General features: G+C 41.3%; 1 protein-coding gene across 1 annotated transcript in view; it reads left to right on the top strand.

The window, feature by feature from the left end:
- NIBAN1 (niban apoptosis regulator 1) overlaps window positions 1-25880 on the top strand; it is a 62873-nt gene extending 36993 nt beyond the window's left edge. Inside the window, exons 6-14 of the mRNA XM_054212627.1 lie at window positions 10430-10545; window positions 15989-16093; window positions 16188-16350; window positions 17324-17511; window positions 17744-17905; window positions 20130-20240; window positions 20845-20952; window positions 22296-22407; window positions 23329-25880. Coding sequence (XP_054068602.1) covers window positions 10430-10545; window positions 15989-16093; window positions 16188-16350; window positions 17324-17511; window positions 17744-17905; window positions 20130-20240; window positions 20845-20952; window positions 22296-22407; window positions 23329-25061 — 2798 coding nt within the window. The 3' untranslated portion in view covers window positions 25062-25880. The remainder of the gene's footprint in view (window positions 1-10429; window positions 10546-15988; window positions 16094-16187; window positions 16351-17323; window positions 17512-17743; window positions 17906-20129; window positions 20241-20844; window positions 20953-22295; window positions 22408-23328) is intronic.
- Window positions 25881-26680: the final 800 nt, after the last annotated feature.

Consider the following 26680-nt stretch of genomic DNA (forward strand, 5'->3'; position numbering starts at 1 on the left):
AAAGAACATTGTGTGCAGCTCTGAAATGCCACGATTCATTTCTCATTGAATTTATTGCCTAGGCATAGGGTATAAAACATTATAACAGGCATATTTGCTTTTTTCCAAAGCTTTTTGGCTTTGATCAGTGAATATGATAAATGAAAGGGTGAGTTAAATTAGTTAAATGACATATAGAAAGGTAACACTGAGGAGAGGGCTCTAAATGTAGAACAGGTCAGCCAAAAATTGTTCTTTGCAGAAGAACAAAAAGCCAAGTCAATAATAAAATATGGTGGCACAGAGTAATGCGGCCTAGTGATGGCTCTTGATAAAGATAATTCCATATGGAGAGAAGAACGTACAGTTCTCTGGGTACAGGGCTACACAATCAAACTGCCAGCCTTCGCTGTGCTAGTCTGTTCCTTATGCCCTGGGACATTTGCTGTATTTCCCCAGGGCGATAATGTAGCCTTCTCTGTTTTAGTAAAACTGAAAAATAAATGTTTCAAATGACAAATGTGTCAAGACAAAAGGTAGCTGTTGTAAAAGATGCAGTTTCAAGGGTTACTGGAGAACTCTTCCTTTCTGATCTGATCTTAGCTGGGGTGCATTTACAGTGAACTAAAGGTGGTCTTACTGGTGTTAGTAAGTAATTAGTATTGTTGACCACATTAGAATTTTTTTTATAGCTAAAGATCCTACATTACATCATTATATAGTATGTATTACTATAGTTGTTTCAGTTTTGGTGACTCATAATTAATTCAGGAGAATAACAGCAGATGACAAAAAATATAAATCCTAATACCACTTTCGTATCAACTTCCCAACAGAAGGGGCAGGAAGACAGAGAATTTTCTGCCCATAATACTATTTTTTAACTTTCCCTCCCTAAGTTTTTCCTTAATTGAGTTTTTCTTACATTGATAGGGAGGAGCTGCTGACCATTCACTGTTACTTCCAGAGAGCCTGTTCTTAAGCGTCTGTGCAGGTCAGAGCTTCACCAGTGTAGGATTTTCTGCAATACTTCGCTTTATAAACTTCCCAGGTTTTTATGGCAGCTGTGCTTGAGTTGAAGTGGAGTGTGGGATGAAGCAGCTTCATTTTTTCCTCCAATTTCCTAGACTTCTGCTCCCGGTTTAGATGTGGGCTGTAGCATGCGATTCATTGGTTTGCCTTTATCTCCATGATCCCTCCACTTTCATCCACAGCTTGGGCTTACCTGGTTCCCTCTCCAGCCCCATTTTCGTAGTGAAATGGTGAGAACTGCACACCATGAATTTTGGGGGAAATTTGCTGCTGAAATGGCCTTCTAACCCCAATGGGGAAGCGCCGGCAGTCCCAGAGTGGCAATAATGAGGGAAATGCTCAAAATACTCACAGTGCTCTAATATTTTCCATTCTCTGGTTTTTAATCCTTTATATTTATATGCCCTGAAAAATCAGACTGAAGTTTCTTCCAAATGCTTATTTCATTTTTGCTATTTTAGGGGGTCTTCTTGTTTCCTATTGGAGGTTTCACTTGGTATTTGCTGCTAAAAGTGAAGAAGCCTGGCCACTTGGTGCTGGGATAGAGAGAAGTCTGCGTGATGAGAAGGAAAATACAACTAGCTAATTCTGGGAGACGCAGAGTTTCACTTCATGATTTTATTTTCTTTCATCTGGTTTGATTTCACATCCTTATCTTGATAATCACCCTCATGACACAGGAAGCTAAGGGAATTTCAAAACCATATCCTGTCATCTCCAATTTCACCATAAATGAAAAAAAAAAAATTAGAGAAATAAATACATTAAAGAAGTACAATAAAGGAATACATTAGGCAAGAGAGAAATCCAAAATGTACTTTTAAACTCATGCAGGGTGTTCTGTCACAGCTTGGCTACATCAGAACAACTAGGATGGCCTCAGATTTTTTTTCTCCATCTCTGGCTTTTAAGATTGCCATTAGCTGGGTCCACGTTTCCTTTTTCAACTCTAAGTTTAGCTGGCAGGTGTTTTTCTCATAAGTATTTCTAGCTTTCCTATGTTACATATATATAGTACATGCAGGGCTTACCAACTCTTGCACTATAATTCCAAATAATGACTGAAGCGTTGATAAAGGTTAAGAAAATGACATTAAATACTTAAGCTGAAAGATGCATGTCTCCATATACAGAGCAAAGCAGCTGTCATGAGTCCAAATAGGACTTTGGAAAGGTTTTTTAGTCTTCATGTTGCAAACAGGGTGGCTTTTCTTCTCTGGAGGAGGCAGCTGAAGAGAAGAATTTTCTTGTTGCCTTTTCAGATGAAGGACTAATTAAAGTGGAACTGAGGAGGAAATTGCTTTTTTTGACGTTAAGGAAAAATGCCCCTCTGTACTGGGATGAAAGCAAGACCTTTCTGAAGGTTTGCAGGGTAATTTGGGGGTGGAAAAAGGTACGAATGAAGACAGAGTATTCAGCCCATCGCCTGCCTGACTCAAACCTGGGACTTGTGTCTTGGCTCCTCTCACTGCAGCTGCTGCATTTTGATTAATTAAATCATTTTCTGGCTAGTAAGATCAGATCTGTATGCCACATGAGTGGCTGAGACCATGGCTGCTGGTCTATCACCAGGCAGATACCCGAAGTCCAAATGGACTTTTCAAAGCTGGTGAAATATTCCTAGGATTATTAATTCTGCCATAACATTCAAAACCATTTTGCTATAAATATCTTTGACAAGGCCTGTGGGACGGTATAAAACTCGTGAAACATTTCAGGACACAATTTAGACTTTTTTGTATAATTTGGAATATGTTGCTTAGAATAAGACTATTTTTCCTTGTTCTGGGATGTTTTTGTTCTGCAACATCATTCCCTTCATTCAGCGTGGCTTTTGCTTTGCCAGTAAGCCTGCCTGCCTATACTGCAGTTAGTTAGGATTTTCAGTCTGTAGGAGGCACATTCATTCTGAAACACCAAGATGATTAATGTGCAAAAATCCTAATTGCAATGACGTTCTTCCTGCCTCTGTCACCTCCACGCCTCCGGCTGGTTTTCCCTTTCTTATGTATTACCAAGCATGGGGTGGTGTGGAGGAGCCACTGCCTTGTGCCCACCACCCAAAACTATCTTAGGAGCTGTGAAGATGCTCATTTCTGTGGGTGTGAAGGTTGTATGTGAGCTCCGGCTTCAAAGCTCCATGGCAGAAGAATTCTCACCTGCACCAGGAATAGAGAGGCTGGGTTGGAAAATGCATGGAGATTGTTGGAGATAAGCGATATTGTGATTCTTTGTGTGTGTTCATACGGTGCACTCATGTTTCAGGCTATGAAATGTGAAGCTGCTGGTCCCAGCAGAGGGAGGTACCTTGTAATCTGTCTCATGCTGCTCTGAAGAGCTTTGATACAAGCATCGCGTGCTGCAAAGCAAGTAGTTAAACCCCCTGAATGTTGATTTGATGGTCTCGGAGGGAACTTGTGCTGCAAAACTTGATTTCCTATAAATACAGTGTATTATTGCAGGGTTGTATCCTGTTTGGAAATGACCTCATCTAGCTTCTGTTAGTGGTTAGCAGCTTTCTACCACATGATCTATGAATAATATGATAGTGCATTGCTCTCAGGAAGACATCAGAGCTGTGGGGTTGATGCTTCTCAGACCCAGGGCATTATACTTCACTTAGTCTCAATTTGGATAATAATATGACAGGACTCCATTTTGTAAAAGTAAACAGTGTGTGCTTTTATTCAGAGGATTGTTTCCAGAGGTGCTGTAGCTGTGTTACAAGCCCTGTGCTATCTTTTCCTGAGGTCCAGTTCCCCAGCTCTCCTTCTCTCCCCAGGTTCAAGTGGATGGATTCACTCTCATATTCTTACCTGCCATCCCTTTTCGCTTGGGACCATTTGCTTATTTTTTGGAGAAAGAAATTTTCAGAACCTTATTTTTTGCAGTTGATGGCCATGGCCTTTCTTACTAACTTTCTGTAACATCTTACAAGCAGCAGCTCTTAAATGTTGAGCTGGGAACTCAAGTGATATTGATTTTTTTTTTTCATTTTTATTAAAGAGTATATATAATGAAAAGCAGAGAAAGACAACAATCTGAATATATTTGAAGGAAACGAATGCCAAGGTGAAAGAGGGATGACTTGGAAGAAAATTAGGAAAAATGTAATTTGCATTTCTTATCATGAAATCTATTCTGTTCAGGGTGGCAGTGTCCAGTGGAAATAGTAAGTAGTGGAAGCACTATCTTTTAAGACTGTTAAAACTGAAGATAAAACACTTAAAATTAAAAATATTTTTCAGCTTTATCCACCTCCTACTATCTATTTGTAGTGTCACAAGAAGGAAAGCCCTTCGTTGATATCTGTACAGATATTTTTCTTGTCCCAGGAAAATGCTATATAAGGTGATCGACAAGAAAGAGCTACAAGACAGATGTTTTGGCACTGCCTCCACCTGAGCCGGCTTTCCACCAAATAGGTGATGAAGCAAGGAAATATTGTGAGATCACATAAAAGGAAATGCAGTTTCTACTAATTTATCATATTCCAAAAATTATAGTAAGTGACAAGCTTTCTCCCCATCAGTGAAGGCCACCAAACTTGACTCCTGGGTCATCTTAATTTCCATCCCGTGACCGTCCTCCTGCCATCCCCACTCTTTAATCAAAGTCAGCCGGGGGTTTTTGCAGATTTGAGGAGGTATTCATGGGCCCTGCTGTCTTGTAGGAGGCAACTAAAAAGTATATCAGGTTGTTAACAACTTGTGTTGGGAAGAGAAATTTGACCAAAGCTGCAGTTATTGAGGATGGTAGGCAAGAGACGGGCAAGGCTACCTTCCTACCTGTGGGCCTTTACATGAGCATCTCCTATAAATACGGCCATGAAAAATAATATCCACTGAGTGCAGAATCTTTCCCCAAACTGCAGGCAGCTCTCCAGCTCAGGAACATATCTGTAGATGTGAGTGCTGCAGGAAACAGATGAAGCTGGGGTGGATTACTTCCGAGTTTTGGTAGTCAGATAACGGGCGTTATGTCAGAATCAGCATTTCTTTAATTAAAACCCATGCTCCGTGAGCTCAGACTTCTGGATTCTGTTTTAATGCTTGTTCATCTATGTCTTTGGGCCTCAGCCTTTTGTGAAATGTCAGCCAAAAAACTTAGATTACTCTCAGTGGTTTAGTTTGCTTTGGTAAAGCACTTTGTCCTCAGTCAATATACCTCTTCAATATTATTAGCAATAAAAGTAATAAATTTATTGTAAGAAAAGCCCATATGGGAGAAGGACATTTATCGGATGGCAATAGGGGCACTCAGTTTGTTTTGAAGAATGACATATTCAGTTTTTACACATCATAAAACATCCTGACTGCAGTTCCTTGGCTCTCGCAACAGTTAACGCAGTAATGCTGCTGCTGCGTCCAAAAATCAGCGAGTCCCAGTTTGCAGAATCAGCCAAGATGCAGAAAGGAACTGTGAACCGCTGGCGCCTCAGGAGAGCAAACCACCCCATCAGTCCTGGGAGGTGGAAAATTCTTGCTGTCTGGTTATCGCATCTGACCGAAGTCCCACCAGGAGCTGGAGAACCATTTCCCTGCTCTTCCCAAAGACAGGCTTTTCCATGCAGTTGCATGAGCGGTACAGAAATGAACTGTGCTGCCACTTAGATGAAGACTGGAGTTGTCACCTTTGCATTTTTTAAGGGGGTAAATGATACACCATCTGTCTTCAAACACCTATTGGCGTTCCTGTTGTTTGATGACCATTTAAGCCTCTTTCATGCTGCAATAATGAGTTTTGTTAGCTTCATGAATGACAACTATTGTTCAGAGGGTCATGCAGTTTAAACTGGACTTTGAAAAACTCACTTTTTAACAGCTAGCGCAGCAGGTTAGGGAATGTAATGTTAAAGAGGCATCTTCCTTTGATTGTAATTAAGAAAAATCGTCATCTAAGTGATTAACCATCAGCTGGTTTTGAGCTTTCTGCCACAAAGCACAGCAAGAGACCCAATGCAGCAGTCTGCAGCACATACAAATACATTTGAACTGGAATGTTCGAATACAGATTTCATTTTAGCTGGATTTGCTGAAAATCCACAATTTTAGCTCGAGGCAGTGAGGTCTCGGGCACTCATCCTCTGTGGTAATGAGGCCTATTTATAGAAGTTTCTGCACAGACTTCTTCAGTGTTTTGACTGATGTAAGACTGGTCGATCTATGCCTACGGACAAGACTGAATTCACCAGGGCAATTAATTTCCACTGCTGTCTTTAGACACGCACAAGAAGTGTTAGCAAGTCAAAAAAATTGTTCCGATAGCCTTTCCCGAGGGGCTTCTAAACAATGTGCCAGCAACACATCCATCCTCAAACAAAGGTGCAGCTGTCCTGCCGTGTATGGGAGAGCACGTAGGCACTCGGGACTAAAGATTTCCTCTTTACTCACCCGTACAACCAAACCTTTCTCTGCCAAGTGACAGAGAGGGAGCCACAGCTCGTAGCCTGGAGCACCTCCTTAGGAGACTGCGAGTCCCACAGCAGCCAAAACATCGGATACGGCTGAAATGAGGAAAGAGACCCTCTTAAGTTAACACTTCCACACCAGGTGCAAGTGCACTCAGTGGGTGTCAAGTAGCTTGGTGCTCTGTGTATTATTTTGACGAGCTAAGGTTTGATATATGTTTTGGTTTTTTTTAAGAGGGATTTAAACTGTTTATATGCTGCAAGGAAGCTCATTCCTACAGACAGCTTTCTGCAGTACTGGACAAACTCAGCTGTGCCTCTGCGAGACGTGCGAATCTGGGGAGATGTATGAAGTCATGGTGTTTCCAGATGTCCTTCCATCTTTTTAAAAGGAGCTTTACAGCAGTTATTCTGTTATATTTATAAAATGAATCTATGGGTAGCAATATTTTATTTGTTATTAAAATTAGGCTCCACACTTGGATATGTAGAGATGGAGTCTCTAGGTGAGTTTTCTTATTTTAAAAATAAACAGAATAAACAGAATTTCATTTTGCTCTCCACAAATAAGCTGACGCTATATTCATTAGCAGATGGAGAAGCTGCTTGGGTAAGTTTCAAAGTGAACGCCAGCCTGGATTAAGCAGGTAGCATCAGTCTGGGTACCTGTAAAGCCTCACTGGCCTTTTGCTGGAGGCCATTCAGTAAAGTTTGTGGCTTTGTGTGGAGTTGGATGAGGCTGACCTACAACCACTGCTGCGCCAAGCTCCCCTAACAAGCTCCACTTCCTACAAACAGCGGGGACAAGATGCCTCACTCATGATAGGTGCCAGCCAGCGTTGTCTAAGGGGAAGCTCCTGTGAGGGCTTTCAGGAGAGTGAAGCACACGTTGTCCTTTCTGCTGATGAACAATTGTTCCTGATACCACTGGGGTTCACCACCTGCCCTCTTCGCAGCTGCAGCGTCTGCTTCCATCTCCCACGCATCATTCTCTCTCTTGCACGCACGCAGGGCTACCCCAACAGCTTATTCATTGTTTTCCTTGCTCCTATGGCATAACGGAGCTGGCTGCCAAGCCTGCCGCAGTCCTCTAGCCTTTTCATAAACTGCTAGATCTGATTTACAGAAGCCCTGGCTCTTCCCTGCTGAAATCTTGGAGGATGTGCACCGCAGCTCCTTTCAGCTTGGGTACAATTCCCTTTTCTTGAGCCATATCCCATGAATGTGCCTCTGTCTTGTGAGCATCACCAACAGCTTCTGCACAGCGCAATGCTGGATGGATCTTGTTGTTCAGTGCCTTATTGCTGATGCAATCTTTTCCTCCTATGGAAAGTGAGAATAAAATTGCCTAAATTAAGCAATTGCAGTAGCCTTGAAGGATAAAGCTTCCTTTCTGCTTTGAGCTGGTTTTGTAGTAAGGCTGCCATACTCGTGTTTTTCTCCTGTGTTTACTGGCATGGGAAAGAATGCGTGATTGGGATTTTATGGTACAGCTTGATATTTTTCCCATGAACTATTCAAATGAATCGCGTTTGGATTTTTAGCACCTTCTTTCCACTTCTCTATGGAGTTGGGGACAGTCAGAACACAGAGAAAATACTACCTTGAGCATGGAGTTTAAAACTATGATCTTAGAAGGGAGACTCTTGACAGCACTGGCACATCATCATCTTGTCAGGTCCAAGATCCAGCCCTTTGGATGGTCTGTTGTCCCTTTTGGTTAGGAGGGAGCGCAGCTGTGAAGGAGGAAAACATGTGAGTCACAATCGGAGGGCTGTGGGAGCTGCAGTTCTCCCTTCCTCCAGCCAAGCCTGGCCCAATTCTCGTCAAAATATTCAGAGTTCAATTTTGGGAGGACAAAAGCTTTCAGATGCAACACTCCAGCAGTTTCTCAGGTGGAACACTCCATTCTTTCATTAAAGCCGCCATCAGAGGATGTTCTCTTGACAGTGAACAGCCTGACTTACAACTCTTCTACTGATATTTTAGCATCCCGTTGCGACTTGCTATTAGAAATGCTATAAATCCTGGTGGTACCAGTGAAGGAATGGTTGGGATTTTACCTGGCTGGTTTTCTCATGTTTGATCATTGCGTGATCTTAAAGAAATTGCGTGATCTTTCTGGACTTCCAAATACCTGCCAAACAGGGTTGGTATCTACCGAGCGGCACTGCGAGTGTGTTTCCTGCACCTCAGTATGTGTAACGTACCTTCCTGAAGTAATTATTACGCCCAGGGGAAATTCTGAAAGGGCAAATGCTGACGTTTGGGCTCTTAGCAGATCTGAAGCCTCATTGCCTGCCACGTAGATAAAATCTATACAGCACTGTTTTCAAGCATTAGCCAGGGTGAAGCCTTGATGAAATTAATTGTAGGTTTCTGTAGCTTTCCTTTTTGTGTAAAGCACATGGAGGAGATATGTCAGGCATTACTGCACTGTTAATCCTTCATGTTTCCCATAATTTGTATAATCCCTGTATTGCCCTTGGCATGTATGTGAGCCTCCTATAAAGCTTCTCTCCTTAGAAGTTTTATGAACAAGTTGAAAGAATTGTCTTGCTCGACAGACAAGGCTTGAGAATTTACTCTCTGATGTTTCACATAACCATTGTTTATTCATACCAGTGTCTTTCAAAGCAGCATACTTACCTTTGAGAGAATCACCAGTCGTCTTCCCTCCTGTCTTCCTAACGTGTGCACAACAGGACTTCAGCTGATCAAGGCTGCAAGTAGATAATCTCGAAGAGGAGACAATAAACCATTATGGCTTTGTTTTTCCCTTAAGATAATAATCCTGACAATAATCCTGAAGCTCTGTTTTATAGCAAAAACACAGCACTTAAATTCCTGAAGTATTTCAGCGCTGGTTTTTCAGCCCCAAGTTCTCACTCAGGTTTGACAAGCAGCCGAATTGCTCTGGGAGCTTTTCCACTTTTTGAGGCAGAGGGACTGTTTCTTTCCAAATCATGACAAACTAGTTCTGCGGTGTGACTGCTGTTGCAGTCTTAATTAGCTGTGGTTTTGGGCACTCTCATGTGAAGAAGACTGTTGGCTGCAACTATCTTGAAAGCCTTTAGCAGTTTGGATAGAAAAAGCTGCCTGAGATGTAATTTCTGTTTCACGACTGGTTATCTGGAGTTTGTAAGAGCAAACTACCTCAGCCACTTCTTGGGTTTTTCTGTGCTGTGGTCTCATTTGTGCAAGAGTGTCGCCAGGCTACTGCATTGCTCCTGGAAAGAGCTACCATCTAGCAGCAGTAGCTGTGGATGATAACAAGATACTCCAGAGCTGTGATTAAACATGCCTGAAATATTTAGGGAAAGCAGCACGATTTTGTCAGAAGTTTTTTGTGCTTAAGTAAGTGGTGTGAGCATGCTGCTTACTTTGTCCAGGTCTGTTTTATTGTGTGTCAGTGAAAAATCATGTTGATCATCAATTCCTTAATAAAGAAAAGGAAAGAATATTGGGGAGCATTAACTCAATGTTCAGCAATTTATCAAAGGCGTACAACATGCTGCAATCAGCCGACTATCACGATCCTTAATTCTTAATCTTATCTTGAATTAAAGAAGTATAACCTCCCTATTCTCGGCCCTGGTATGTGTTGTCAAAGTCTTCCCATGTGCCATCTTACACTGCTTATAGGTGTAAAGGCAATGAGCTTTCATATGTTAATGACTGCCTCATCAAAGTATACCACAGACAAGGCGTGCTGCCCTAAAACTCTTACTTATCATGTGCTCCATATTAGCACTTGCTGGTGTTGGTTTAACTTATCAGCTTAGATGGGATGGCTCGTGAGAGTTCGTATGTGCAATGCAATAGTTAACATTATGCTTCTAAACCTTAATGAAAGCCCAAGGTCTTCAGACACTCAGGTTTAGTAAATTATTTTAAAATGTTACTGCTGGATCCACATGGAACAGGAAAACGCATCAAAAAAGGGTAGTTATTTTTTGAAAGGTTATTTATGCGTAAATCCTTTGTGTTACTTTTTTTTTTCCTTAGATTTTCTCAAGCAGACCACTTATGAAGTTGAGGCGTTCTTAGAAGCCATTCAGTTCTTCCGGCAGGAGAAAGGCCACTATGGGACATGGGAAATGATAACCGGCAACGAAAAAGAGGTAAAAAAATACCTTCTTGAATTTTTTTTTTTTTTGGCTTTGGATATGGCAGCTTTGAGGATAATGAAGGTTGTAAAGCCTCTTGGGAAAAAATGGCATTTTCAAAAAGAAAATCTAGTAGGGAGAAATACTCAAGATTTCAAGACACTTCTTACTGATATGTAGGTGACATTTCTTTTTAATAAACCCCATTTTGAGTTTTTTACTAAAAAGTGAAAGAAAATGTGCTGTGAACTGAAGTTGTTGTGTTGTGCTGGAATGTAGGGATAGACACATTTCCACAAAAGCCTGATACATCTACTTTAATTTTATGCCATGGGGTCAATTGGTGAATAAATGCTGTGTCTAAAACAAGGCACTTGCTAATGTCTCGCTACCACATTTGCTGCTGTTTATCATTTTGGTAAACGAGTGAGACCAAAACCAATACACACCAAACTCAGAACCCATGGTTTGTATGCAGCAGATACTCGTTGTCAGCTGCGTTGGGCTGTGCTCTGTTTTTCTATCTTTCATGACAGCTATTTTGCAGGTAAGAGATATTTTTTTCTTGTATTGCTATTACATTTGTTACCAAATACAACAGTTTCCCATTGCTTGTCCTCTAATGCCTCCGGATGCCATTGTAAGAGATCAGGCTTTACGAAGAAGAGAATAGCAGCTAAACATAAATTTTCAAGAATCTCTTCATTTTGCTTTTCCCCATTCTTTGGGAATGAAGCTTTTAGTCCTGAGCAGATAAACTAGTAGACCTACTTATTGTGCCAGACTTCTGAAACAGTCTTGCATAGTAACAGTCTCACTTAAACTCCAAAACCTTGTGAACTGCAGTTCTTCAGAAATGAGACACTAAGCTTGGGGTCTGGGTCCATATTTGGGCACTTGAGTGAGCAGCTTTGGAGCACTGATGGTAGCTGAAGTAATTCCCTTTGGCATCACTCCAGATGTCTTTTAGTGCAATTGAGACATTATTTGGGCCCTGATTTATAATTTTTTTTCCAAAGCACTGAGCACTCGGCAGCAAATATTTACTTTAGTACCAGCTGCTGGGTGTTTTCCTCAATGAAATCTGTCTTCCCTTTGGGAAAACGGAAAAAAGCCTGAAGCCTGATGAAGAGTTCACAATCCAGGGTTTTGTTTTAAGGAACCAGATTATTCTTTTAGGAGAAGTCTACCTTTGAAATGCTGAAAAACGTGGAAACTGGAGAAGAACCCATAAGTAGTGTCTTTCCCAGTGCCATCATGTTAGGGATTGAAGTTTTCCTGCTAACATGTGAGAATAAATTCCTTAGTATAAGGAGTTCCATCCTTCCAGTGGAGGGAGTGAGGGTTTTTCTCTTTTCCCCTCCTCCCTCAAGTTATGGAGCTATTATAGTGCTAGTTTCATTTTACGTTTTATTTTTCCTGTTGCTTGCCAACTACTTACTCATAATTCATATACCTCAAGAGAACTGTAATCAGAAGACATCCAGACTAGTTACACTATTATCTTCTTAGTAATAATTCATTCTGTAAGTATAGTGTGTTCTCATGCCTGCTTTGACCAAATATAATAATTATTTTAGGCAAATATCCAAGCTAAGTGAATAGTTTGGAACAAGCAAGCTACAATTTGTTGCTGTAAAAATCTCTGCAGAATGCCAATAAATATATTCCCTGACATTCATTTATAATGCTAGAATCTCTGCAACATGAGCTCAGGCAGTTCTGCCTAGGTACTGCAACATGGATAGAATATTAGCAAGTACCCAATCATTCGGCTGAAGAATTACTAATTTTATTTTGTGTCATGAAAGTTCCTGGTTTTGTTTTTGTTCTTTTTCATTTTTAATGTTTCATTACTAACAAAGGATAAAGTCAATTGTAGATGGTATTTCTGTAAGTAAGTGCTGAAATACAGGGTTAAAACCAGGAAATCTTTGACCCCACTTGTTATAAGCAACAGTACAGCCTCATAGCGAGAGCACTGCAGCACGCCAATGCTAAACCAGCATAACTCCATTGATCAGTACTACATGAACGTAGAATCACATATTGGTAAATCAAGGATAGCTGAATAAGGCATTAAAAACCCCAAACCCCTACAGTGCGCCTTTCAGTACAGAAATATAAAGCCAATCCAGCATTCCTAAAAATGTTTCCAGAGAGTTCAGGTTATTCAGAGTATGTTTGATCCATTGTCACATTTATTATTTGGTCTGTGGTGCTCCAGTTTGGGTTATTTCTGAGATATTTTTAAGTGACTCATTAGTTTAGGACCTGAATTACTCCATTGGTTTTGGCAGGTATTTGAGTCAGCATACCTGAATTTGAGTGCTGTTTCCTTGAGTGGGCAAGGAAGGGAGCCGGGTTCAAATACGCATCACAACAAAAACGCTGTTCAGGCCCCAGTGGGGAGGAAGGAGGGATACATACTTTGTGAGGCTTCACTGAAACTGTTGTGCAAACTAGTAATCCTTTACCCAGAGTAAATGACAAATGTACAGAACCTTAAGATGCATTTTGTCTGCTTTTTTATAGGGTTACTGTGTCTCTCTGATTTGCAGGATATCTGCTGCACTTCAAAGCTCTCAAGAGGTTGTGGACAACCTCATATGTGCTGTGCAGTCGGGACAGATAAAGAGCCTTGGTGAAAGGGTTGTGTGCTGTTCTCTATCGCAGATGCACAACAGCATTGCCTCTGTCACCACGATTTGGCAGCTGTGCGTCTCTAACTGGGGGCCAGTACAAACATACCTGGGCAAGATCCAGGAACAGAAAACAGACACGTCCAGAAATAAAAGATGTCCCTCCCTTCTCTGAATCATGAGGATGAGTGATGAACCAAGTGACTGAACCAAATATGGGACTGAGGTCATTAGTTCAAAATGGAGACGCTTTAAGTAGAGAAATTCAAGAATCCAGCGTATATCCCCAGCACTTATGATCCCTCCATAAGAAACGTGTTCAGAGAGCTGAAATCACAAAGAAATAGAAATAGGGCAGGTCCCATGATGAACTGCTTTGCTCTGCTTGCATAGTTTGCCTTGTTGGACAACAGCAAGAGGAAAGTGCAGAAGAAAGAGAGGTCTTGTAGCTTTCTCAGGCCAGAGATCCAGTGTCCAAAAATAAAAAAAAATGGAGAGCAAAGCCTAGACTTTCAAAATCAGATGTGTGTCTGTAACTCTGTATTTATTGCCAGTTTGGTGCATGTGAGTGGGATGGGCAAGGAAGAAGTTGTAGTTCATATCTAGACAGAGGAGGTGCAAAGCCTGAGTGGGTAATTCTGAAGAAAACTTCTGAAATGGGTACATGAAACCAGGAATCTGTCTCACACCGTCTCATTCTTTCTGTGCTGAAAAAGCCAGACTTTGATGCTTGTTCTGTACAAAGCTGGGTAGGCTACCAAGAGAAGCAAAGAAGCAGAGAAGAGTTTAGGTAAAAGGGGATCTGTGGAAGTTATCTGGTCCAATCCCCCATTCAAAGCAAAGCCCACTTTAGGGGCTTTGTGCAGTTGAGTTCTGAAGATATCCAAGTTTGGAGATTGCATGACTTGTTCCCGTGACTGCCCCCAAGGTGAAAAATATTTCTTAATACCTGATTACTATTTCCCTTGTTGCTACTTGTAACCATCACCTTCTCCCTTTCCCTCTGCATTTCCAAGAAAAGCCTGGCTGTTGGCCCAGCATCCTCCACTATGTAGTTGTAGACAGCAACAAGGTCTCCCCTGAGCCTTATCTTCTTAAAGCTGAGCAAACCCAGTTCCTTCCGTGTTTCCTCACGTGTCATGTGCTCCATCTCCTGATAATTGTGGTGGCCTCTGCTGGACTCACTCCAGCGTGTCAAGATCTGTCTTGTACTGGGGAGCCCCAAACTGGACACCACTCCAGTCCGACAAGTGCTGAATAGAGGGGAACGTTCTCCTCCCTTGACCTGCTATTGCCCTTTGCTGCGAGGGCACCCTGCAGACTGATGTTGAATTTCTCATCCACCAGGATGCCTTTTCTGCAAAACTGCTTTCCAGCCAGTTGTTGCCAGCCTATACTGGTGTACGGGATTGTTCCATCCCAGATGTTGGACTGTGCATCATTTGCTTTTGCTGAACTTCATGAGGTTTTTGTCTGCCCATTTCTTCAGCCCATCTAGGTCCCTCTGAATAGCAGCCTTGCTTGCCAGCGTATTGACCACTCCCCCAAATTGGTATCATCTGTATTCCCAGTCCAATGTCTTTTCTTCATAATTGGAGCCATCTGCGAGACTGAATTGCCAGTTAGATGCTGGGATCACAGAGGGTGATGCAGCTCTTCTACAACCACGGAACCCTGTTTCAGAGAGAAAACGTTCTTGAGGGGGAAAAGTACTCGGTGTCAATTTAGAAAAACACAGCAACAATAGACTGACAATATACTTACAGAAATAACCAAAAATGGGGCAATGATACCTTTTCCTCAGTTTTCCTGCATTCTATCATGACCACTTGGTGTGTGGAAGTCCCTTTAACGCTTTTCTTCCCCCTGCCTTTCTGCTGTGGTGCACCTTTGTCACAGAATATCTTTTTAGGTTATATATTTCATATGGTTTTTGTTCAAGAATCTGGAGGTGTTGGGAGGAGACTTTATCATATATGAATTCTCCACTGGGAAAGTTTTACTCTTTTTAGACCAGTATAGTTGTCCTCTAGTGACAAAAGAAATGGCTTGAAAAGTTTCTCACAAACTCCAGCAGCTATTTATTTTGTCCCTTTTGCCTCGGGATTAGGCTGGAGCTAATGAACCTTTTGGATCACGCTACACACTGTTGAAAAAGTAATCAGATAGAGTAGAATTCTTTGATTCACAGATTGCCCGTATTTATGGATTCTGTTTCTGCCCTATATCCTGTTTTTCCTGGGATCCCCTTCTTTTCTTGTTCTAATTGTGAAGTTGGTGCTCACCCGAAAAAGTGCTAGAGATCCACATTGGTACAGTCATATATTTCATTTCTGGACAGTTATCTTCCTATTAGAAGCATCCTTGGTCTGATGACTCTCTAGGACAATTTCTCCTCGATGGTACCTGCCCTGGGAGAGCGTAAGTGTCCCAGAACACAGTCAGTTTGGGGAGGAAGCAGTCAGCAAACCAACTTTTCAAATGTCTTTGATCTAGTTGCTCAGTTGATATCAATCATTTTAGCTCCATTGATTTGCACATGGCAATTTCATAATGGAATGCAGTAAATTTTAACAGGCATCTTAGTTCATTTGTAGTCAATTGTTGCTTGGTCTCTCAAAGTCTTTCAGTGAAAAATGCTTCAGATGAAATGCGTGGAGCTTCCCTCAATAGCTTAAATCCAGTCCTCCTGGCAACCTGGGATAGCCAGGCCACTATATATTTGAGGTTGCCTGTGTTTGCACATTGTTCTGTGCTGCGGGTTTTCAGATGAAGAATATGTGTGAATATGTCATTTTAATCTTCTGACGATATAGATCCTGAGCAACCTGGTGATGGAGGAACTCCTGCCTAACCTTCAGACAATGATCCTGCCTAAAATGAAAGGAAAGAGGAATGACAGGAAGCGAGCCTGGTTTGGTGTAAGTACTGATATTTGCAGAGTAGTTGTTTCTCACAGCAGTTGTCTGTGCGTGCAGATTCTAATCTACGCTTCTTAATTTAATTTGGGTTTAGATTGTAGAAGAAACTTATGGCTTAGTCCAGCAGCAGGTGTCAGAAGGATTAAGTACCTTGAAAGAAGAATGCAGAGATTTTGCAAAAACTCTTGAAGGAACCATTCGCTCGGACATGGATCAGATTCTGAACTCCAAAAGCTTCTTAGCTGGGAAACTCAAAGGTTAGTGGAGGAACAGCTGTGTTGTGGAGCAATTTTTTTAATGTTTCCCATTGTGTTGCTCAAATTACCAGATGTCATTGTTTTGAAATCCTCATGTGTTTTGAAAAATCCAACTGGAGACACTAATTTTCAGAAAACAAATGCTTTGAGCCTCTGCTGCCTTTGATGGGAACTGATACCTGTGGCCGCTGCGTCTGTGAAAATACCAGGTCTTCTCAAGTTGGATCTAGAGCTGACAGGTTTTGAGTATCCTGATTAGAGTTGCTCATTCTGCTTTCATTTTCACTTAGACAGCCTTATGTGATGAAGATACAGGTTACACGAGCATAATAGTAAGTGTAGCGGTTTTGACCTGATGTCTAGGAATCCTCCACAAAACCAGGTTCTGGTTATGTGACAAATTCATAGGCTACCAAAGAATACTTAAACCAAATGGCTTCTTCGGTGGTTTTAAACTAATGTGAAATAATTATAAATGTGCTATGAATATAAAAATGATTGTGAAAAGCTGGCAAACATTAGTTGATGTTGCTTAAGCTAGCAAATAAATAAATAGCTGATAATTTAGGAGCTGTTTTGATAAAACTCAGGATGTTCTGTTGATATTCTCACATAACAGAGTAAGATGCTTTCAGTGAACTGTAAAGTACCAAGTCTGGATAACTCCTTATAGAATCACTGTGGTCACGTTCTGTGCAAACCTCCCAGTGTGTATCGACACTGACAGGTGCCCTTTCCTCTGCTCCCATAGTGCCCCCAAGCTGCTAGCGTTTGGTTAGGTGCGGCATGGGAAAAGATGTTTCACTGGCACTCATAAAACTATAACCTTTCATCACCCTCATCATCTTTGCAGAGGTGTGACTCCAGGGGAAAATACAGAGGCATTTAATTCATTGTAAAGTAGATCAGATTACTTTTTTCACCGTATCTCTGAGTAACCTAAATGCAACCGTTGTCTTGTCTGTCACTCAAGCCACTGTTTCTGAGCCTGCCCAGAAGTGCTGCACAGAATATATCCAGCCATTCCTCGCATCCATATTGGAGGAGCTCATGGGTCCGGTGAGTTCTGGATTCACTGAAGTCCGTGCACTTTTTGATAAAGAAGTTAATGAAATCATCCAGGACTTCCAGAAGACAAACGATATCACGAAGCTAAAGGAGGTAAGACAAAAATATATCTGCAGCCTTTTACGTTAGCACAAGGACAAGCAGTATTTGCTTTCCCAGGTGGTAGTGTGTCAGCACTTGGTTTTGTCATTTCGAGTCTTGCAGTATTTGTGCAACTAGAGTGTAGATATCAGAATTTGTTTTAGGGCCACTGTTACATTGTCTATTAAAAATTCACCGATGGCTGCTTTCTCTCGAAACCTGTTCTTCCTCCACTGGAACGCAGAATGTGGATCAGCTTATGAACCTACCATTCAACTCTGTGAAAATGGAGCCCTGCTATCTGAAAGTCAACCTCCTCCAGGAGCTCCTTCAAGACCTCAAGAGTCGCTTCAAGATTTATCACATTGATTTTGTGATTCAGAGGACACAGAACTTCATGCAAGAGGTACTGTAAGATCCAGGTTTTCCTCCTGGGAGAGCAGGTTAGGTTTGTCCTTCTCACGTGCTTCAAAGTAATCTTGATAAAAAGCTGCACAAAAGTCCCAGAATATCTCTCAATCAAATTACAGATAACAAAACCTAAGAAAATCACAGCTAGAAGCTGTTTGACATTTGCATTTGTAAGGTTGCATGTGCGTGAGTCTTTCAGCAAGGCACAAAAATTTTGGATGGATCATGTCTTCCCCTGAACTTTCATATTCTGAATTCCCAGTGTCTCGGCACCCAAGAAAGTTGTGCTTGTAACCAAATAAAATATACCTGATTTCCATTCTCAAGGGTTGATTTTTCAGGAAGAGTCTTAAATATATTTTACCAAAATGGAATGTCTCCTCCTTGGTAGTTTATTTTCTCATGAATAGAAAGTAAGGCAATTAATGTTAGAAACCGGCAATTACTTGGACACAGATGATGTCTCAGGATGTAGCTGGATGTAGGTGCTTTAACCAGCTTCACTCCTCATGAGAATGGTGGAAGTTAACTACATCATTTCAGATGAAAAATGAACTCCACCTCTTTTTCCCCTCTAGTGTATATTGGTGTAGGCTATAATTTTGTTTTGCTTTTATTTCTTCTGGATGCCTGGCCAGAAATCTATTAGGAGCTGGCCAGCAGAGTTATTTCGAGTGCCAGATCACAAGGCAGATTTGGCCTTGTGGCTTTATGTTGAATCCTGTGATTTTAATCCGTAGTTGAGAAACTAAATAATCTAGTCGGTAATCTTGTGAAATGGAGCTGGTCCTGTTCTGTGCAGTGGGAGTTCTGAATATGGAAAGTGAGTCTGTAGCACAGTGCTGGGATAGGGTTTTCCTAAAAGCAGCTCTTCTAAGTACAGCCATGATCAGCAGCCAAAGAATTATCAGAAATAAAATTCTGATTTCATGTCTGGGTCTTTCAGAAGGCACCATTCCAAAATGCTGCCAAAAAATTTCTTTCAATAAGTGAAGACCCTGAGTCAAGACAAAGAAGTAGACAGAAAATATATCCCATACAAACCAAGTGTTTTTTTTTTTCTGAACAGAACATGAGTCAAAATTCACAATAAATAAATTAAATTAAAGCACAAGTGGTTCTAAAAATGCTGTTATTGCCTCTCTCTCTTTAAAAGGCTGGTATTTTTCTCATAAAAATACTAAGTAGTTTCACTTTGTGTCTGTGGACATTTATTTTATTATCAAGTAAGGTCCGCCATGTCTGTGCTCACCTAGACTCAATGTAAAAGAAGCATTTGGCTTAAGTCTAACTCGGGCGTAGGCTGGAGCAGGATTCCTTGGCTTGGGAGCTTGGCATCCTCTAGTGGCCAATTTTAGGAAATTTGGGACCACAGTGCTCAACTGGCATAAACAGCTTTAGTGACTTCACCAGAACTACGCCAATTTATAAGTTGCTTCAAATAAAATGGAAATAAAAAGTGAGTTGTTCATCTTCTAATTAGCCTCAGGCTTATCTCTACACTGACCCTGCCTTTTTCATGTATCCAAGGTCTTTCAGTGCATGAGCCTTTACTGTACAGCCTTCTGAGGCACACATACATTGAGTAAACCTCCATCTCCATTTCCATTTATACAGTCTGTATAGTCCAATCCTACGTCATCTTCAAAGTCAGTTACAAAAATTGGCCTTCAACATTTCATAGATTCATGGAATCATAGAATGGTTTGTGTTGCAAGGGACCTTAAAACCTATCCAGTTCCACCCCCTGCCCTGGGCAGGGACGCCTCCCACCAGACCAGGTTGCTCCAAGCCCCGTCCAACCTGGTCTTGAACACCTCCAGGGATGGGGCAGCCACAGCTGCTCTCAGCAACCTGGGCCAGTGTCTCATTACCCTCACAGTGAAGAATTTCTTCCCAATTTCTAATCTAAATCTCCCCACTTTCAGTTTAAAACTGTTACCCCTCATCCTATGGCTCCCCTCCCTGATCCAGAGTCCCTCCCCAGCTTTCCTGGAGCCCCTTTGGGGGGGCAATCTAAGCTAAACAAGGCTTTTCTTCCCCTTTGGCGATCATTTAAAGTACTTGAAATATTTATTGATTTTAGGCCCATTATTCTTTCTCCATTTCACCTTCTCAAAAATACAATTTAAATTAATGATTACATTATCATGCTTCTTTACACTTGTAGGAGTTTTATGTTACCGGTCTTTAACATATTTTTTAATTATTATTTTTAGCTGATGGAAAATGCAGTTTATACTTTTGAGCAGCTGTTCTCTCCAAGTCGCCAGGCAGACTCAGCGAAAGTTGCAACAAGCATTGAGAAAGTCAGGCTGAGAGTACTGAAGGTAAATGTTCCGGCATTTGCACAGGAAGACCTTGGGTTCTGATTTTTCGGAAACTGAGAATATATTTTATGTGAATTTATCTCAGTATTTGAAATAAGATATCTCTTTCCATCCAGCTGGAAATTCTGATTTGGTGGCACTTAACAAAGCCACTCATTTTGGGGGTAAAACCTAGTCCTGAGCAGACAATTGTAAAAGTATTTACATGTGCAGTCCTTTTAACTGCAATTAAATCAGCTGGAGATGATGCTGTGGATCTGGGTAAATAATTTTTATTAGCTTTATAATTAGCGTGCCCCTAGAATTTGTTACTCTCTGAAGAGGCAGTGCTGAAATACATGGAGAGAGCCATCAGGGGCTGTTTCTTGCCTGGGTAGAAAAAAAATGAAGGGAGAGAGATCCCAGAAAAACAGATTTTAGGGAATTTTTGTAAAAGCTGAAATAACCTACATGGGAATTCAAACCCCTGAGTGCACCCATGATGTGGTATCCTTTGGGATTCACCTGTCACCAGTTACAGGTTAACAAGAACCAGTTCCTCCTATGAGTGATTAATAACCCCAAACACGTTTGGGCTTGTTTCTCTTTTTGTCTGTTTTGACAGCAATATGATTATGACAGCAGCACTATCCGGAAGAAGATATTTCAAGAAGCACTGGTACAGATTACTTTGCCCACAATGCAGAAGACACTGGCTTCAACGTGCAAACCGGTAGGTTTCTGTGATTAAAAAAAAAATAATAATAAAAGGCAGGGAAGGATTAATACCTTGGAAGTAAATCCTCAACCTTGTAAAGCTGTTTTCTCTCGGGGTGTCATGCAGAATGGCTGTCTGCTCAGCCAGATGATGCTTAGATTCGCCAGTTAGTGGACTGGATAGATGTGGAGCATAGTGAAGATTTCAGGAAACAGGGAAACTGTATATACAGCTTGCTTTCTCAAGCTGATAGTTGCAGACCTTTGCCCATCCCCGTTTCATTTCTTCCTTAGAGATCTGAAGTCCTCTCAAACTGGACTCCTCTTGACAGCTACAGTTGTAAACTTGTGCTTGTGTTCACAGCTCTGCTGCAGGCTGAAATTCAGTCCATGGGAGAGGGCACTTACTTACCTTTCTGCCGCACCCCGCAGCATGGCAGCGACTGTACACAACCTCTGCCAACAGCCTCCTTCAAAGCCAAATGCCTGCTCGGGCAGCAGGAGCAGCAAGCAGACAGGCCATGCATTTGCTTTCAGTCATTTTAAATTGAAGTAATTGCGTCAACAATCAGGAAACAAACATACAGAGATGATCTCTGTTGCCCTTAATCATACGGGTTTCATCACCTTGAATACATATAGAGAGGGTGGAGTCCCACATCGTGTCTCTGGCGTACAGGACAGAGGAGGCAGTGGTGGTGCAAACTTCCCACGAGCCCTTTCTGTTTAATTTCCCACAAGCCTTTTGTGTTTGTGCTGCTGCAGAAATGAGCAGCCAGCTCTAGAAGCAAACGTGTGGCACAGCTGACACGCCCAGTCCAGTCTTGACCTTTTACTTGAAAACCTCCAGATGTTTGTATGTAGGTGCCTCTTCTAGAAGTGGGCAGAGGTCACTTAGTTTACTTTTTATACCAAGCAGCTGCTTACTGATAATGACTCGGTTATTGTCTAGACAGCCAATTGCGTATAAATCAGTAAGCTAAAAACACTACACACCTATCAGAAAAACAAAACCACCCTGTCTCTCCATGCTTACCGTGGACTTGCCTCCTTGGACAAACAGGGAGCGAGGCATTTCCTCACCAGCTATATATTTCAGAATTGTTTATTATTGTGCCGATGGCAGTGACCTATAATGCTTTTAAATGTAATTGTAGGGCAAGAATATTGTTTGATAAGTGCATAATAACTTGTGAACACATATAGTTTATTTAGTCATAGTTCAAACAGTTCACCTCAAGAGCCAGCAAGGAGCATTGCAGGACCTGCTAGATGGCGTCTCCAGGGTGCTCTGTTGAAATAGGACTCTCAAAATCTCTCATTTTTATATGTCTGTTCCTTTCTTCTGTGTCTGCACAGGAGCTGCAGAAATATGAGCAGTTCATTTTTGCTGATTACACTAGCGTGATCCAAGTAGAGAATGTGTATGAAGAGATTCTGTATCAGACACTGCTTGAAGAAACCCTGAAAGGTGAGATAATTCTTGAGGTGACAGTAATAACATTTCCACTGTTGGCCGGTGAGCTCTCGCTTCAGAGCTTCCCAGAGTCCCAGCCTGGTTGTTTCAGACCCAGGTCCCAGTTTCCTGAAGGCTGGTGGTTACAGTGTTTGGATTCAGTTCATTAAAGATGTATGGCAAGCCCTAAAATCTGAATTATGGGGCAACTTTACTAAACCTGTGAAACTCAAAGTGAAAGCTTGGCACAAGCCTATTTCTAACAAAATGTAATTATGCCAGCTTCATTTAATCTTGATTCCCTGGGCCAAGAAGCGAGATTATGCTCTTATTTGCAAAGACTTGCTGATATCTAATGGCAGCAAAAATGTGTTTCCCCAAATGAAATGTATTGCTGGATGCAGTTTCCAGTACATCAGTGATGCCAGTGCAGTCCTCCCTGCAAATCTCTCTGCTTTTGTGTTGGAAAACCGAACAATTCTTGATGGCATATATAGATATATAATATACTTGTATCTCTCTGTCTCTACCCCGGATAAAAGACAAGCTTCTGTATTGCACAGTAAGTCTTAATAGCTCCTCTTTGGCAATCCAGTTCCAAAATATCAGTATAATAATTAATGTAATAAGCACACTTTTATTCATATTTTCAGTGTAAATACTCGTGCAGTGAAACATTACCTTTGCGCATTGCAGGTCCTCTGGTAGTTTTCTATCACAGCAATGCTTAGGTCAGTATTAAAGTTACATCGTTCAAAACGGATAAAATCCCCACCCCCAAAAAAGAAATGTAAACCTAAAGCAAGTTGAAAATGAAAATTACTGGGTTTTTAATATCAAAATGTACAACATTAGAAACTCAGGAAAACACTATACCTTTTTCAGTGTACCTCTGTCAGTCTTTACAAAACAGTTTGATTTTTCTGTTTTATTTAGTGATAAAAGAAGCTGCCATTATGAAGAAGCACAACCTCTTTGAAGATAACTTGAATTTGCCCTGTGAAAGTGTGTCCAGCTTAACGGATCTGAAGACCCCTTCAGGATCAGCACAAACCACTCCCGCCAAGAAGCCTTCCTCCACCCGAGCCGAGATGTCAGACACTGAAACTCAAAGTGACGAAACGCTCATTGTGACAGGAAAAATTTCTTGGGAGAAGGATGCTGATGATAGGAAGTCATCAGACAAAGAGGCAGTCCCTTCTGTTAAAACAGCTGGTGATCAGGCAAGTAAAGGTGAAGCAGCGGTCATTACAGACATTGGCGAAAAACAGGAGTCCCTTTCAGCTACCCTTACAAAACGAGAAGTTGCAGAGGAAAAAAACGCTTCAGAGAATGAAGACATGGTGAAAGCAGAGTGTGCAGTGAACACTGAGAAAGAGCTTAAGACACAACAAGAAGCTGTGGAGGAAAAACTAGCTTCTGGGACTGAAACTGCAGTGAAAGATGTTGGAGGCAGCCCTAAAAAAGAACTTCAGGTACAGGAAGGTGCAGTGGAGGAAAAGGTAATTTCTGAGAGTCAAATGGCAATGGATGCTGCGTTCGTCGGTGGCACTGAAAAAGAAAGCGAAGCACAGGAAGAAGTCTCTGAGATAAAGCAGACTTCCCCACATGATAATGTAGCCGAAGCAGAGATTTTAGGCAATGCTGAAAAGAAAATCAAGGTAGAAAAAGAAATTATGGAAGAATTATCTCAGAGTGAAAATGCAGTAGGAACACGGTTCGAAGAGGGTAGTAAAAAAGAAAGCAATGACCAAGGAGCGAGTACTGAGACAAGGGTTATTTCACTGGATGAAAACACAGGGAAAGGAGGGTTTGGGGATAATCTTGAAAAAGAAAACAAGTCAGAAGAAAAGAGTTTTAAGTCCCCTGATGACGTAAATGAGATAAGGAGTTTGCTGATGGTAACGGTTGAGATACCAGCAGATACTCCACCTGAGAACATAAAGGAGATTTGTGAAGGTGAGATATTAAAGCTGCAGGAGCATGATGAAGGGAATGACGAGATGAGCAAAATGGCTGCGGCAGAAATTCAAGTGAGCCAGACAGTGATGAATAAGGATGCAGCAGACTGCGCTGAGTTCAAGGAGGACCAGCCATCTTCATCTAGTTTGGGGACAGGTGGTACGAATTTAGTGAATGTGTCCGAGAGGGCCTGTAATATGGCACAAGCAGAATGGCTGGTGGAAAGCTCAGATACGCCTCAGGGGGCAAAGGCAGAGGTGGAGATCAAGCCAAGCGTTTGGTACACAGGTGTGGGAAGCTGCAAAAGTGATGGATTGCAGCCAGAGGAACACACTGAAAATGTGTCCGAATGCAAAATATTAGATGGGGAGGAAGGAGGAGCAGGGAATAGCCATGCCATCCCAGTGGAGGTAGGGACTAAGACCTTTTCTTGTAATCCTGCTGAAAATGCAGTCACAACACAAGTGCCTATTTTGGATTCAGAAAACCCAAGAACAGGACTGCTAGAGAAGCTGGTTTCTTTGGTGCTGGAGCAGGGTGAGGTTAGCACCTTACAGGTCACAGGAGATACAGAGGCTCTTGAGGGTGAAGGAAAGCCAGAAGATGAATCATCTTCACATACGGAAATAAAAAGCACAGAAGTGAAAGATATTTTCACAGAAGAAAAGAGAGAAGATAATTATGCACAGAAAAACGCTGAAGAGTAAGAAGCGCTTTTCAGCCCAGCCCTGCAGGATTTATTTACTCCAGTAATCCCTGATTAATTTTGAATACTTACTTGGGTTGGGGCTAGAGGAAATGGGCTTTGTTGTGGTATTACCAGCTCTTGCAGTGTTAGCACGGATCCCTTCCTGAGTTATGGGTGATAGGTTGCTTTTTGGTTAAAGCCCTCACTGTTTAAAACCAGGTTACTGTTGGGGAACTTCATCTTTCACTTAAAATTTGCTGCCCTTTATGGTTATAGAAAAAGTCTGAAAATGTGACCACTGAATGCTCCAAAAGCAGCTCACCCCCAACTATAAAGTTATTTTAACAACTTAACTGTTCTTAGCGTTTTAGCAGGGGAGTAGCTTATTATTTTTAAATGCATGGATTTGACAAGTACTGCTATGATTCCTAGGTGGTTGGTACATACATTGCTATTCGAGGATGCTTTTAGTATTTGCATGCAGTATAAAGGAAATAAATAAGACTTCTAGTAGTTAAACAGAACCAAATAGTTAATTTAGGAGGTTGCTCAAAAGCCACTCTATGCAAACTCTGCAAACTGATCACTTAATTATTTTAAAGTTTTGATGGATACTAAAGACAAGCAGGGGTTCTGATTTTTTTTTTCTCTTATTTAAAATGGGGAAAATATGGGAGCAGGTTTCTCAGTCCCACTCTGCACTTCTGGGTTATTTAGCCTTCCAGAGCACTTTATGGCTATTTTATTTTGTTTTATTTTATGGAAGGGAAAGATGAGAATGTTTACAATAACTATAACCGATAGGCAGCATCTCTCTGTTTTACTTCCCACCATAAAATATATTCACTTACAACTATCTAATACAGAATATTGAGAGTCTGGCCATTCCCATTCTTACTGACTGAAGTTAGAGTTACCCAGTTCTATAGGCCTTTCTAGGTGCATAAACTATACCATAAATTGCAATAATTGTGAAATATCATAATCATTGCATATAATTTCTAAAACAGATGTTAACTGAAGCAAAAAGGAGCCAAAGGGTATTCACGTGCTCTTAGATTTTGGAGGGCAGAATCACATTTCAAAAGCAGTTATTAAAACGAGACCTGTTGCTTTCATAGCCAGCATATTACCATCCGTATCAAATCACGATACGCGCACAAAGTTGCTTATATGCATTATTTGATTGCACAATTTAAAGACTGTGCACAAAAAAGCTTAGAAATGAAAAATAGTATTTTAATAAATTGGGCTTTTGAGATCAAGACCTCACTTTAGAGGTCAGTTAGGGCACCTTAAAAATTTGGCCTGGTGTTTCAGACTGTTTGTGAATAAATATAATGCAGTACAGGACAGCAAAGATCAATGTAAATACAGTAAGGACTGCAGGATGTATGCCCATAAAGACATGGGAAGAAATAACAAAGTCCCGAGAGCATAATACTTGTTGACATTTAACTTGCACGAACTGTGCAAAGTCTATTATTTAATGCTATCAAAATCTGCTATAATACTAACAGAGGATTGACACTAGAGGAACAGGCAAATATTACTGCACAAGTAAGGAGTGACTGGACCAACTGCAACGTCACTATTGTAAAAAAAATGCAACTCCTGTTTATTCCAGAAGCCATACTG

The sequence above is a fragment of the Rissa tridactyla genome, chromosome 8 (assembly GCF_028500815.1).
Source record: "Rissa tridactyla isolate bRisTri1 chromosome 8, bRisTri1.patW.cur.20221130, whole genome shotgun sequence".
NCBI lineage: Eukaryota > Metazoa > Chordata > Aves > Charadriiformes > Laridae > Rissa > Rissa tridactyla.